General features: G+C 30.9%; 2 protein-coding genes and 2 long non-coding RNA genes across 6 annotated transcripts in view; 1 reads left to right on the forward strand and 3 right to left on the reverse strand.

Annotated features, from left to right (window-relative positions):
- Positions 1 to 3051, forward strand: part of LOC126876553 (uncharacterized) — a 38048-nt gene extending 34997 nt beyond the window's left edge. The window contains exons 5-9 of one of the 2 annotated variants that reach the window (XM_050639405.1): positions 552 to 677; positions 1734 to 1823; positions 1958 to 2037; positions 2620 to 2727; positions 2797 to 3051. In XM_050639405.1, coding sequence (XP_050495362.1) covers positions 552 to 677; positions 1734 to 1823; positions 1958 to 2037; positions 2620 to 2727; positions 2797 to 2964 — 572 coding nt within the window. In that variant the 3' untranslated portion in view covers positions 2965 to 3051. Of the gene's footprint in view, positions 1 to 551; positions 678 to 889; positions 1274 to 1733; positions 1824 to 1957; positions 2038 to 2619; positions 2728 to 2796 lie in introns of those variants that run through there. The other variant, XM_050639415.1, reaches the window with a different exon arrangement.
- On the reverse strand, positions 1410 to 2620 carry LOC126876668 (uncharacterized). The gene is made up of 2 exons (XR_007694422.1): positions 2025 to 2620; positions 1410 to 1918 (listed from the first exon to the last, which is right to left on the reverse strand). It is a non-coding gene; the product is annotated as an uncharacterized LOC126876668 (long non-coding RNA).
- Positions 3052 to 3204: 153 nt separating the features above from the next.
- LOC126876590 (protein LLP homolog) lies at positions 3205 to 4290 on the reverse strand. The gene is made up of 3 exons (XM_050639510.1): positions 4123 to 4290; positions 3647 to 3821; positions 3205 to 3572 (listed from the first exon to the last, which is right to left on the reverse strand). The coding sequence occupies exons 2-3, from the start codon at positions 3804 to 3806 to the stop codon at positions 3313 to 3315; spliced, it is 420 nt and encodes a 139-aa protein (XP_050495467.1). The 5' UTR covers positions 3807 to 3821; positions 4123 to 4290; the 3' UTR covers positions 3205 to 3312.
- A 1187-nt stretch (positions 4291 to 5477) lies between these two features.
- Positions 5478 to 10773, reverse strand: LOC126876637 (uncharacterized). 2 transcript variants are annotated; one of them, XR_007694399.1, is made up of 4 exons: positions 10037 to 10773; positions 9373 to 9542; positions 9146 to 9227; positions 5478 to 8976 (listed from the first exon to the last, which is right to left on the reverse strand). It is a non-coding gene; the product is annotated as an uncharacterized LOC126876637 (long non-coding RNA). The 2 variants fall into 2 exon arrangements; XR_007694396.1 differs by having other exon boundaries at positions 10008 to 10773.
- Between the last annotated feature and the right edge of the window lie 1390 nt (positions 10774 to 12163).

A 12163-nucleotide genomic window follows, 5' to 3' on the forward strand; every position in this document is an offset into this window, starting at 1 on the left:
TTATTAAGATTATTTGATACTGTAATATTACTTTAATACTATCATCGATTAAACGATAACTCAACATTAAACACGTTGAATAGAAAAATTTGATCGCGTTTCACTTTCTACGATATAATATGTTATCAAAGCTATATGGAATATGCGAATAAAATGTGTCCTTCGTATAATTAAGCCGAAATGATTTATACAAATCTTAGACGTTGAAAGAGCACTCAATTTCCTTTATACTCGCCTCATTTTTTTATGTTGATCAATGAACAAGTTACTTTAAATGGCACCGATCCCCACCTTTCCCCATTTATCCTCGATCACTTACCAACTAAACGACCAATCTACATTGCCAGTAATTTATTCTGTAAAATCCTCGAGCTCATTTCGAGAAATTCATCGGACCAACGAAAGGCAGCGTTTCATTGCGGAGAATTTGCGCAATACTGCTGGCCGGAAATCGAAGGACTTCGCGATGGATCAGTCGGTAGCGTGCAGCTGTCACGTTTATGCAATTAATTTTTGCACGAATTAGCATAACTTGTCTACCAACGTTACAGACATCGACGAGTGCGTGACAGAGAAGCCCTGCGATCAACTTTGCAGAAACCTACCCGGAACCTACGAGTGCCACTGCAGACCCGGTTTTCAACTACAAAAAGACGGCCAGTCCTGTCGAAAGAATAGTGAGTAATCGTTGGAAAAATTCTACTCGACTGTCAAAGATGAATTTGTTTTCGAGATTTCTCGACAGTGACTAATATGCTATTGAGAAACACACGAAATAGCACTTTTTGACCAATTTACATGCTGTCTATGAAACGTTACACATACGCTGCCTAGCACCAGCGAACAACAAGTTTTTGAATGGCTTCTTGTTGTTCTCGTCCCATTGTAGGTTCTCGAATTTTAGATAAACCAACGACAATGTTATTTTTATCGAAGGGACTATACCGTTTTGTCACATCGTTCCCATTGATCTTGAACTTCAGTGTCATCTACACGAGGTCTGACTATGTGAGAAGAAAAAGGTTGCCGATGGTCAAGTTCAAGATCGCTCGAAATTGGCTGAGCTTTAGAAAACAGACTGACATGTGGTAGATTGACCTAAATTTTAAGCTTGAGTGATTTTCAGCTTAAAATGTGACCAAGCCATTGTGTAATACAGGACACAAACAAGGAGTGTAAAGTGTGACCTATTTAAATAAAAGTTCCAATCATAATTTTATTAGGAATAACTCTAGAGATTATATTGCAAAAGAACATTAAAAAAAAAGATTGTATTCCTATAATCCTCCTGCTGTTTTAATATCCCTGGCAATAAATATAATTATTTTCCCTGATACAAATGTCAGTAATTTAGAACCATTTTTATTAATTTACTACATTTATTCTTGCTATAATAGAATATCAAAGTATTATATTGTCTCCATTAACTTTAATCATAAACTACAGATAGAACTAAACCATCGTAATAAAGGAACTGCCACTTGCTCTATAAGATAGAAAGAAGCGATCTTTGAATAAATTTACTACGAGATCAAATTTCTTTTCAAACAGTACGCAACAGTATGTAATAGCGTCAAGCGAAATGCTGCACATCGTAAACGTACATTACGTCTTCAGTATCAATATTTCGCAATCTTACAAGAACCGGAAACAGCAATCCTCGTCCTAAACCTGAGGATCTGATCGCGGATCAAATTACTTCCACTTTGATCACGCTTCCATCCCTTTTTCAGTCACCGAAGATACGGCGTTCGAGGCTCGAGACTTGGAGAATGATTTCCACGAAACAACAACGACGAAGCGTCCGGCGATCTCGTCGCATGGTTTGTAATTGTAAATTCCTCTGTTCTTTGCCTCTCTTTCTTCTTGCTCTCATTTCTCCAATATTATTTCCGTAAATGCAAGCATATTGTGAATTCTGTAGTTAAATGACAATATCAGAGACTCCCATTTACAGATACGGAAAACGAGGTGACTGACGATGACCTCGATCAGGACTATGAGATTATACTGAAAAGGCTTACCAAACTCGAAAAGGTATGCCAGACAATGGCTTGCCATGTGTTATTTGACTTATAAGGGAGAAATACGCTCGCGAGACGATAGAAACGCGGATGCAGCAGGTTGAAGGATTTCCTTCTTATTTTAAAGTCTATTCCGCTCGTTATGGGCATGTATGAATTATGTAGAAACTTGAAAAACAGTTTGATCCCAGTTTTGGTGTTAATAAAAAGGAAACTAGTTGGGTCTGATTTTCTAATATCTTGAAGATTTAAAAAATTCTTTGATATAAGTGCATTTGGTATGTTACAGTTTTTTCAAACTTTTATTTTATTTATAAGCGGCTCTATTAAACCAACCAACAAAGATGAATATTAATATTTTGTACGAATGGGTAACACTCAATAGTGTCTCTACTACATTACAATTTAAAATAAAGTTATTAATTTGTTGTTTATTTTTGAATCAACATTCAAAAATAGATAATTCGCTAAAATAAAAAAAATTCAGACAAAAATAATTATAAATTTATGTGATAGAAGTAAAAATCACAATCATGAAATGTTTGGGTAATGAAATGATGTCATGTATTATATTTACTGCTTATTATATCTTTAGCAATTCGCAAAAGGGAAGAAGAGAGATACAGAAACGACGGACATGACTGTCAAAGTTGCGTCTGTGGTTGAAACTATTAACGAAATGAAGAGATCTATCGAAAATGTGGTTAGTTACCACTTTATTAACGTCTCACAAAATATATACTTCTGTTTAAAAACGCAGTTCTGTTTATAGCAACTCATGCAGCAGGAGATATATCAAATGAGGAGCAAATTGAGAGAATACGAATTAGAGAGAAGAAAAATGCAACATTTAACAAGTAGAGTGGTGGAACTGGAAAATCGTTTAAGATTACGTTGCAGATCAGCGATACCAATGAACAGTGGCTCGATGAAGTTTTAACATCGCTATAGCGAAAGAAAAGTGTCAAAAACATTGGACATTGCCCATAGATGTAATATTTATGTGAGAAAATTGCATACTATCACTGCCATCTCTTTAGCTTTTATGATACTTTATTTAGTGTAGTAGAATTTAGAATATAGTAGAATTCTAACTTAAATAATCATTATGATTATTTGTATTCAGCTTTATAATAAAATGGAAAAGAAACTTGAATGATGTTTGCTGATTCACACAACATAAATAGTATAACATTTTACTATAATAATACAATTTACTTTTGTTACTTACTAATACAAAAGTAAAGAACAGTATTAATCAATGCTATCGATTTTTTATATAGAAGATTTACTTTTGCTTCATTGAGTTCCTCTGTCTCCTTGTTAACCTCTTATGTGGCTTTATGTTTCCCTTTTGGTTTTTTCGTCTACCCTTCTTGATCTTTGCAATCTTTCGTTTATTCATCCATACAGGATAATTTCCATACTGATCCAACATTGTTTTTTTATTATATATCCGTTTATCAGTGTCTAGATCCATTTTTTCATCATCTGCTTTGGTGTCATCGTTAGCTTTTTCATTTTCCTTTATTGTCTTGGCATCAACAACTTGAGACAAACGTCAAAATCAATTGAAATCATTATATAAAAATAGTAACGTATTAAGCAGAACTGTGCCTTACCTGTAGCAATTTTTGATATTTCTGACATTTCAACATCTGGTATCCCATTCTCATCAAGACCTAATGTCTTTTTTAATCTTTCTAATTCTTTTACTCCATAGCGTTCCCTTTTAATTGCTCTACACTTCCTCTTCCATTTACTACGCAATGATTTTCCCATTTTGTTTTTATATATCTAAATCATAATCGTAATGGTAAATTAATTATATTTTATCTAAGTAGTGATACATTATCTGAGTACCGAATATGGAATTCTAATTTTATCATTACAGATAAAATTAAATTTATTTTTAATGAACATAAGAATATTAAAAATGAGCAACTGGATTGTTGTTGGACATTTATTAAAATAGTTAACAATACACAGGAATTAATATACTACTTGATAGTGATATAACCTCGAACTATGTACAAATATATGTAATATACTCGAAGACATAAAATTAAAAACAATTAATTGCACGAATAATACCTACTTTAAGAAATTATATTCTCTCAAAATATCTTCGTAAAAACTACTATATCACGTACTAAAAATCCGGAACACGTGGTATAAATTGTAACAGATTTTTAACAATCCTGACAATGGAAATCCTAACCTCGAATGTGTTTAAATTTCACTGTGTTAAGTGGCGATCTCTACAGGTCGATATTATAAAATAAGGTTATACAGTATAGACAATGTAAGAAATAGAACTAGAACTCAATGCACTAGAAACCGCTTTTACCATTTTAATGTCATTTCCACTATTATCGATTCAGTATAGAATAAGACTGCAACGATACATGGAATTAAAAATAAATTTTACCATGAGATGTTAATAAATAACATATAGGACAAGATATCTTATAATTGTCGAAAATTTATCCAAAAGCTAGTATCCTTTTTCAGATTTTTAAGTATGTATAATATCTTACTCAAAGATTCTGCTTATGTATACTTCACAATTTGAGACTTTACAATTAATAATTACAAGCACGGCTAATCAGTTTATAATATTTGTTATAATTCATAACTGTATCATAGCTATTAACCATAATGATACAGTACAATGTATTTATCAAATATTTAACATCGATTGCCTAGCTCTCGCCACGTGGAAATTGCTGGAATCCTTTATACGTGTGTTTACCAAACGATCAATCATTTTTTTAATTTCTAATACATTTTATTTAGGCAGAGATTAACATTAAAACTATCGACGATTGAAGTTTCTTTTTTGTTCTTATATTTTAATTTCTGCTTTATAATTTGTCCAGCTGGACATTTGATAAATTATTCTAATTTTATTACTAAATAACATGTGGATGGCTATCTCCAGCTTCCACGTCCATCTTCCAGTTTGTCTATCTTATTTCTTTAATGAGGTCAGTGGGATGTTTTCTTCTTAGTCTTCTTTTTATGTAGATTTTGGTAGTTTCAGCAGCCAGCTGGTTTGGATGTATTACCATTCTTTCTTTGTATTTTCTTGCGTATCTGCCGATTTCTTCCTTGACCATTGGTATTTTTAGGTCTTTGCGTAAATTTTCATTTCTTATATGCCATGGGGCGTTAACTATTGTTCTGAGTATTTTTTATTCTAGCGACTCTAGTTTATTTATGGATTGAAGTATAAAATCTGAATTTATGTCAAAAGGATCATAATGAAAGGTATACGAAAAAATATATAATATAAGCAGAGGAATAAGATTCTACCTCTATACGCCTTAAAAAATATTCAAGCCTCTAAAAATGTACTGTTGTAAATCTATAAAATTTCCATGAAAAATTACGAATTGCTCATTTTAGTCATCCTTCTAGTTCTAATGTTCATCTGTATCTTCCTTCCTACCTATTTACATATAAAAAGCTTGCCTAACTATATATCTAACTTAATTTAAAAATATGCTACCTAATTGCATACGTAATGTAATTTAAAGATACCTCCTACCAAAGTGTACATCTAATTTAACCTGCCTATTAAAAACCTAAGAATTTTTATGTGTCTTCCCTTATGTATATATAACAGCAAAGATTAAATAGGAATTTTGTAAGCCTCACCTATTAGAAATCTAAAGGTTTCTTTTTATAAATCCTATTTAGATTTAATCCAAAGAATTTAGATATAATCCAAAGATTAAAGAATTTCTAACTTCCATCTTTCAGAAATGTAAAGAATTCTTTTTACATACATACATATACATTAACACTTTGCACAATATTACAAACTTAATTATCACTATTCTTCTTATCACTATTTATTTAATTTATTAGAAATTTTTCGCATTATATAAATCATATTTTTCAATATTACTTTTCTTTATGTACTTGATATGTATTTAATCTTAAATCATCCTTAAGCCAAGTTAAAAATACTCATAAACACTAAACAGATATATTTTCAGTAACAGATGCTCTTATAAAAAAAAAGTGCTGAGAGATAAACCAACTTAGAACAGATCATCCACTCGAAATTGTGAGTGGAACATTTTTTCTATCTTGTGACACTAATGTACCAGTAGATTTACATATAACATACAAAATTCTCAAAATAAACCGCAATGAGCGATTTATCATGTGTGCAATATCAATGTATTGATGAAAAAGAATAGAAAAAAAGTTGTTTAAATTTCGAAAACATACACGACAATAGAGTGTTTTAATTATTTACGCAATACTAATAAAAACTAATCAATATACTCATATTTAAGTATACGCAACACTAATAGCGGAAAATCCAGTACAACCATATTGGAGATTGCTGATACATGACCGCTTCTGTGCAGCTATTTTTTAGCTACATCAGGTGATCTAAAAGTAAGAATATACTTCCACAATCTCAGTGAAACCATTTTTTTTGCATTTTTACAGGCACAACACTAATTAGAAAACGCGATATTCTATCAATACAACTATCAACTAATTGTAAAAATAATTTAAGGAAACGCGTTAAAATACTAATTGCAATACTAATTTTCAAAATGAATTAAATAAAAATCACTATTTCTGTATGAATAAAAAGTTACTTCAAATTTTTGCGATAACAACAAACCGCAGCATTACAAAATTGATTAAAAATTTACATCTCTTTAATTCAACTTTATATAAACAAAAACGTGTCAAGTTATAATATTACTTTTTAATAAATTCTAATTATTCATAATAAGAAATACGTATATACAATGAGGCAAACACGATCATTATTCTATCGCAACGTTAATTAAAATCGAAATCAATTGTTTTTCGTAACTCTGGTTTAGAATGGAAAATTTCGAATCAAACCAATAGGTATCAATTATTCGTAATATTAATAAAAGGAAACGCGATCTGCCCAAAATTATGGTAAGCCGGAATGTACTTCAGCCAAGAAACAAATTAATACTATTACTACTACTACTATTACTACTACTACTACAAATATTAAAAGTGACTATAGTGACAAAGTAGTAACAACAATGACTTCCTATGCCCTGAATGAACCAGAGGATAGGAAACCATTAATAGTTGCCCTCTTCCATGACAATTTGCCGGGCCTCGTCAGCTTCTAGCTTCTTCTTTCTTCGAGCGCAATGCCCATTGAAACCTAGGCTCGATATTCTCTAATCGTAAAGCAAAAGATAACTTATTAAATAACTAAATAACAAAGAATTAAATAAATTAATTTGATTAATTAAAAAATAATAAAACAAGCTTACCAACTCACTCATTGCACGATTTTCACACGTAACTTGTTTATTTGGTACACTACTTGTACAATTTAATTTATTTATCATTTTCCTGAAATCGACTGACGAAATCTAGTGACTATTGCGTTAAACGCGGTAAAGATACATGAATCTTAATTTTAATTACGAAAATTGATAACTAAAAGTGTATGTATATCTTTCAAAAAATTCATTGTATGTATTGCGTATCATATGTGTAAAGGTTTAGGTAAAGATTTGGTACTATCATTCTAATTTGATGATAAGATTAATAATATTACTCTCTACAATTTGTTATATTTAATAGCAGATCTGGTTATTATTACAGTTCTTGATTGAATTAATATTTGTAAATTTCTTTTTTACTATTTAATATTACATAGTCAAAATGACGTAACTCCACGTCCTAACCACACACACACAATGCCGAAAATACGTCGTGCACAATACGTTAACGCATCGTCAATCGCTGAAAAATTATTATAAATTTATGAACTATGATCGTGCCCATTGCCTATTTTACACCCAAGTAACACCTGGTCACGTGAATGAGCTCCTAGCAATGAACACGGAAGAGATTGAACCTGAAAATCCTCAGCTAAAAAACGATTAGTATATTCATGTATGTACTTTGTATCTACTGTACTGATTTAATGAATTATTAAAACTTTAGAAAGAAAAAGATTGGAAATGAACGAGAAATTTATTTTATAACTGATTCTGAATTTAATATTAATGTAAATAATCTCAGGTTATCTCTTCATCAAAGCATATTTTAAAAAGTATAAAAGCAGTGTTCAAAACTTGTTGCTTTAATTCAGAAATTTACCTGTCGCGAAGTTTCTTCTTGCACATAGCATTTAATATACTTTCATACGGAAGGAACTGAACTCTAATACTTTATTATACAATTTAAATTATACTCCAATTTATAATATGAAGATCAAAGAATTATGCAAATTAAGATAGTAATGAAGTAGAAGATAAAATTGAAGATGATTTATTATTAAAATTATTTATTTTATGCATTATTGTATACATTATGAATTCTCGTTATTATCATTGTGCAATAATTGTAACAAAGTCGGAGGATATCAGACTTCTCCGCTTTGAAATAATCAATATCATTTTAATATTTATTATGGATTCAAATATTCATATCTCATGTATATTCTTATGGATATACATAATCATATTTTAAAAGTAATTTTGGTGATGCAATTATCAAACAATAATTATCAATATAATATAGTTCCTACCAGTTGTTAACATTATATTAATATTATTAATATAAAATCTTAATTACCAATATCATATTGGCAATATAAAAACGCAATGTGCAGGAAGATCTATCCTAAGCTAGCAAATAAGACGTTAAAATATAAAGTGTTACTACTCACGAATATAATAAATACTCGCGGTCACTATACTCGCATACAATTCTACGTAATACAACTAGTCACCCGTGTCGATTCGGACCTTTCATCCTACGACATGATTGAGTGACCGGAGGAACAAAAATTCATGCGACTCACGATTAGATGCGAAGGATGTTGCCACCAACGCTGCAGTTAAATTGTCCTAAGCTGTCGCAAAGGCAGTTATCAAAAAAGACCCACTGTATTCCATGGCGTAATGTGAAAAATCTTTAACAAAATATATTTATTTCCTAAAATATTTTTGTATTTGCTCTAATATTTTTATAATTTATTCTTAAAGATATTGTGTCAATTACATTTTTTCATAATTAATAATAATTGAAATAACAAACATAAAATACAATTATTTAAAGTATAATATTCAAAGATTACTTACATTCTTGGCTCTTGGAGTTTAGAAATCATCACCACGAAGGAATGAATCATCAAACCTCGTAGTCTCGTAGTGTTAGTGAATGCTGTATAAAATTTGTAACAAAGCATGTAGTATTATAAATGTTATTATTTAATTAATATAACTAAAGCTATTACATAAATACGTATTAATTGAACAAGACTAACGCTAACCTTTACAATATGTACTACACAACGAAAATCACGTACCTGAAACAGGATCGTAATGTTTATGCCACCGTTTTCGGCGGGAGAATGACGTTTGCGTCTACAGAATCGTTTAGTTAATTTCTGATTGGTTGATGCAACAAAAGTACTCTTCCAATCAGCGCCGCGTACGGGATTCAAATTTCGTATATTATTATACATATATTTAATTCCTGAAATTATGAAATTTAAGTATAGATTTTTATTTTGTAGTTTCTTAAATGAAATATCTGCTTAAAAATTGAAAAAGATATTATTATATTTCTTGAAGTTTGTAATTTAATAGTTCTTTTTAATTTAAATATCAAATATGTATTTAAAAATTAATATCGCGAAAAAGACTGAATTGACTACAGTGACATGGCTAGTCAATCACATTACTAGTAAAATTTATTTGATCAAATTTCGAATTTCTATTCGAACATAGAAATAAATATAATAATTTTAAATCAATTGTCAAATAAATTGAGAATAAAAAATTTGATATGTACTAGTATAAATTTTAAACATTGTAATGATATTTTTACACAATTTTAAAAATGTTCTATTTACAAACTACAATATGAAATTTATTTATAGAATAATAAGTAATAAATCTATTTTCAAATATTAAAAATATTAGAGTAATGGAATCTTACATTTAAAAAATATTTTAAGTTATGTATACCTATGTGTATTTATACTTAGACACATGAAGGATAGACAGGTAAACAGTATGATATCCTTGGCTTGTTACTAGCATATGTTTGCTTTATACATACTATACAATCATGTACACATAATTTAACATAAATTTCTAATAATTTACATATTCTTACGATATTACTATTTATTATACACACATAGCCAGCTTTCTAACCACAACAAGAACTTTCAAGCAATTATTCTATGTTGTAAACAAACTTCTCGTAGAAAATTAAACTATTCATAAAATCATAGAAAGAAAAGTTTGCAAGTTTGTGATTCTTCATGTTTTCCTCTGCATTACAAGCGTAACTGAAAATATATAATATGTGTGTTTTCCCTATTTGTGTCAAGCTCCAGTTTCACTTGATCTCAAACGCGAAAATGCGTTGGCGTATTTTCATTATCCTTATCACGTTCTCAGTAGCAAACGATATTTAATTGAGATAAACACAGTTTCAAGAGGCATGCACACCGATAGATTTATTTATCAATGTACACGCAGCATAATGATAAACCAGTTCTATCGAGAGTACAGCGTAAACGGAAACGTCGGTCAATTTCACGATTAACACTTTCTAAGTCACGACGTACGTCCACTGTTGGTATTTAGACGTTCTGATCTACTTTTCACCCCACTTGTAACATATTTATACGCGTTCAGTTTTCACATGATGACTCCTCGAACGACGCGTATCTCCTACCCCAATTATTATTTTGTGCATTCGTATAGATGCACTATCTACATCTAGTGAAGTTTAATTTATAGCCCGCTGCGACATCTAGTAGTAAACCTACTGCATCGAAGTCACAAAATTGTCTATAGAGAAATTTCTCTGTAAAGTGCATGTGAAGTAAGACGATAGACGCGGATTATTATTTTTCAGTTGGTAGTGATTTGAAGCAAAGGATACAATTGCTTTTATTCGGAGTCTCGTCACGTTGAGGTTATCTTGGAAAATGTGGGAATTATGACAAGTACTTTAGATAAATACATATATTTCTCATCTCTTCACATAAATTAATACGGTACGAAAAATTAAAGTAAATCTATTATCAATGAAATAAACAAAGAATTATCGACAATACAAAAAAGTGTACTATCTCCTCATAAAATTTTGTGAAAACTAAGCATCTGTACAATATTTTATTTCAAAACCATACTCGATTCAATTAAAATGTTCACTTTCGTAATATACACTTGTCCATGGGTGCATTAGATATGAATCAACTAGTACGCGAAGATAAAAGGCAATTGGACTGTGCAAGAAACGGAATCACCGGCGTACCGACAAGGCATATAAACCCACTATCATCAAGAGAACTCTTATCAGGGAGTGGTGTCGGTGTTGTATAAAAGCACGAAGTGACTCGTTAAATGTAGTAATAGCCCAAAGCGAGACTGGAGTGCTCCGGTGTATGTACGTGGGCCGAGAGAGACCACTCTGTTTTTTCGCATTGTTGGCGCAAGTAGTTTGTTAACGGCGGATGTCGGCGATGTCATCTTCAGGCTTTAACGAGGAGTAAGTAATACTTACGATCCCTCTAAGCGACTTGCCCTGAATGACTTCCGCGCTACAAATTGTCGGAGATTTTGCGAGCTACGGCAAACCGATCCTTCTCCTTCGTGATGTTCTGTTCGTCGATCGCGATGTTCACGAAAATTGGTCTCGTTAGGTTGGTTTATGATTTGGCACAGTAGGTCGGATGAAAACCTTGATTACGTCGCAAATGATGCTTTGGCGCGTATGATAAGAAACGTAGCTATGATAAATGACATTCCATTTGTCTTCCTTTGGAAAATTTTCTTAAACAGCTTTCTCTCCCTTCTTTGCAAAGTAGGTAGCATATTCTACTATATAGTTATTACCTACTGATTGAAACATGTCAGTTGAAAGATTACAAACCATTTCCAATAAACATTCAGCTATTAGTCAAATGTAAAATTCTCTATGTGAAATCTACGTTGGTATTATCTCGTTATATGAAAATAGCTCCTAAAACAAAAGATAGTATTTTTAATATTATTTTTTAGCTTGTTTAAATTTTATACAATAACTTAAGTTTAAGTATCTTTTGGGTTTGTAAAAATGATGTATTGAATTTTGAT

This window comes from Bombus huntii, chromosome 2 (genome assembly GCF_024542735.1).
Source record: "Bombus huntii isolate Logan2020A chromosome 2, iyBomHunt1.1, whole genome shotgun sequence".
Taxonomy (NCBI): Eukaryota; Metazoa; Arthropoda; class Insecta; order Hymenoptera; family Apidae; genus Bombus; species Bombus huntii.

What these genes read in the sequence shown, in the direction of transcription:
- LOC126876590 (XM_050639510.1), bottom strand. Translation starts at nt 3,806, where the DNA reads ATGGGAAAATCATTGCGTAGTAAATGGAAGAGGAAGTGTAGAGCAATT. An exon ending in AATATCAAAAATTGCTACAG is followed by an intron (nt 3,573 to 3,646) that starts GTAAGGCACAGT and finishes GTTTGTCTCAAG; the next exon opens with TTGTTGATGCCAAGACAATA.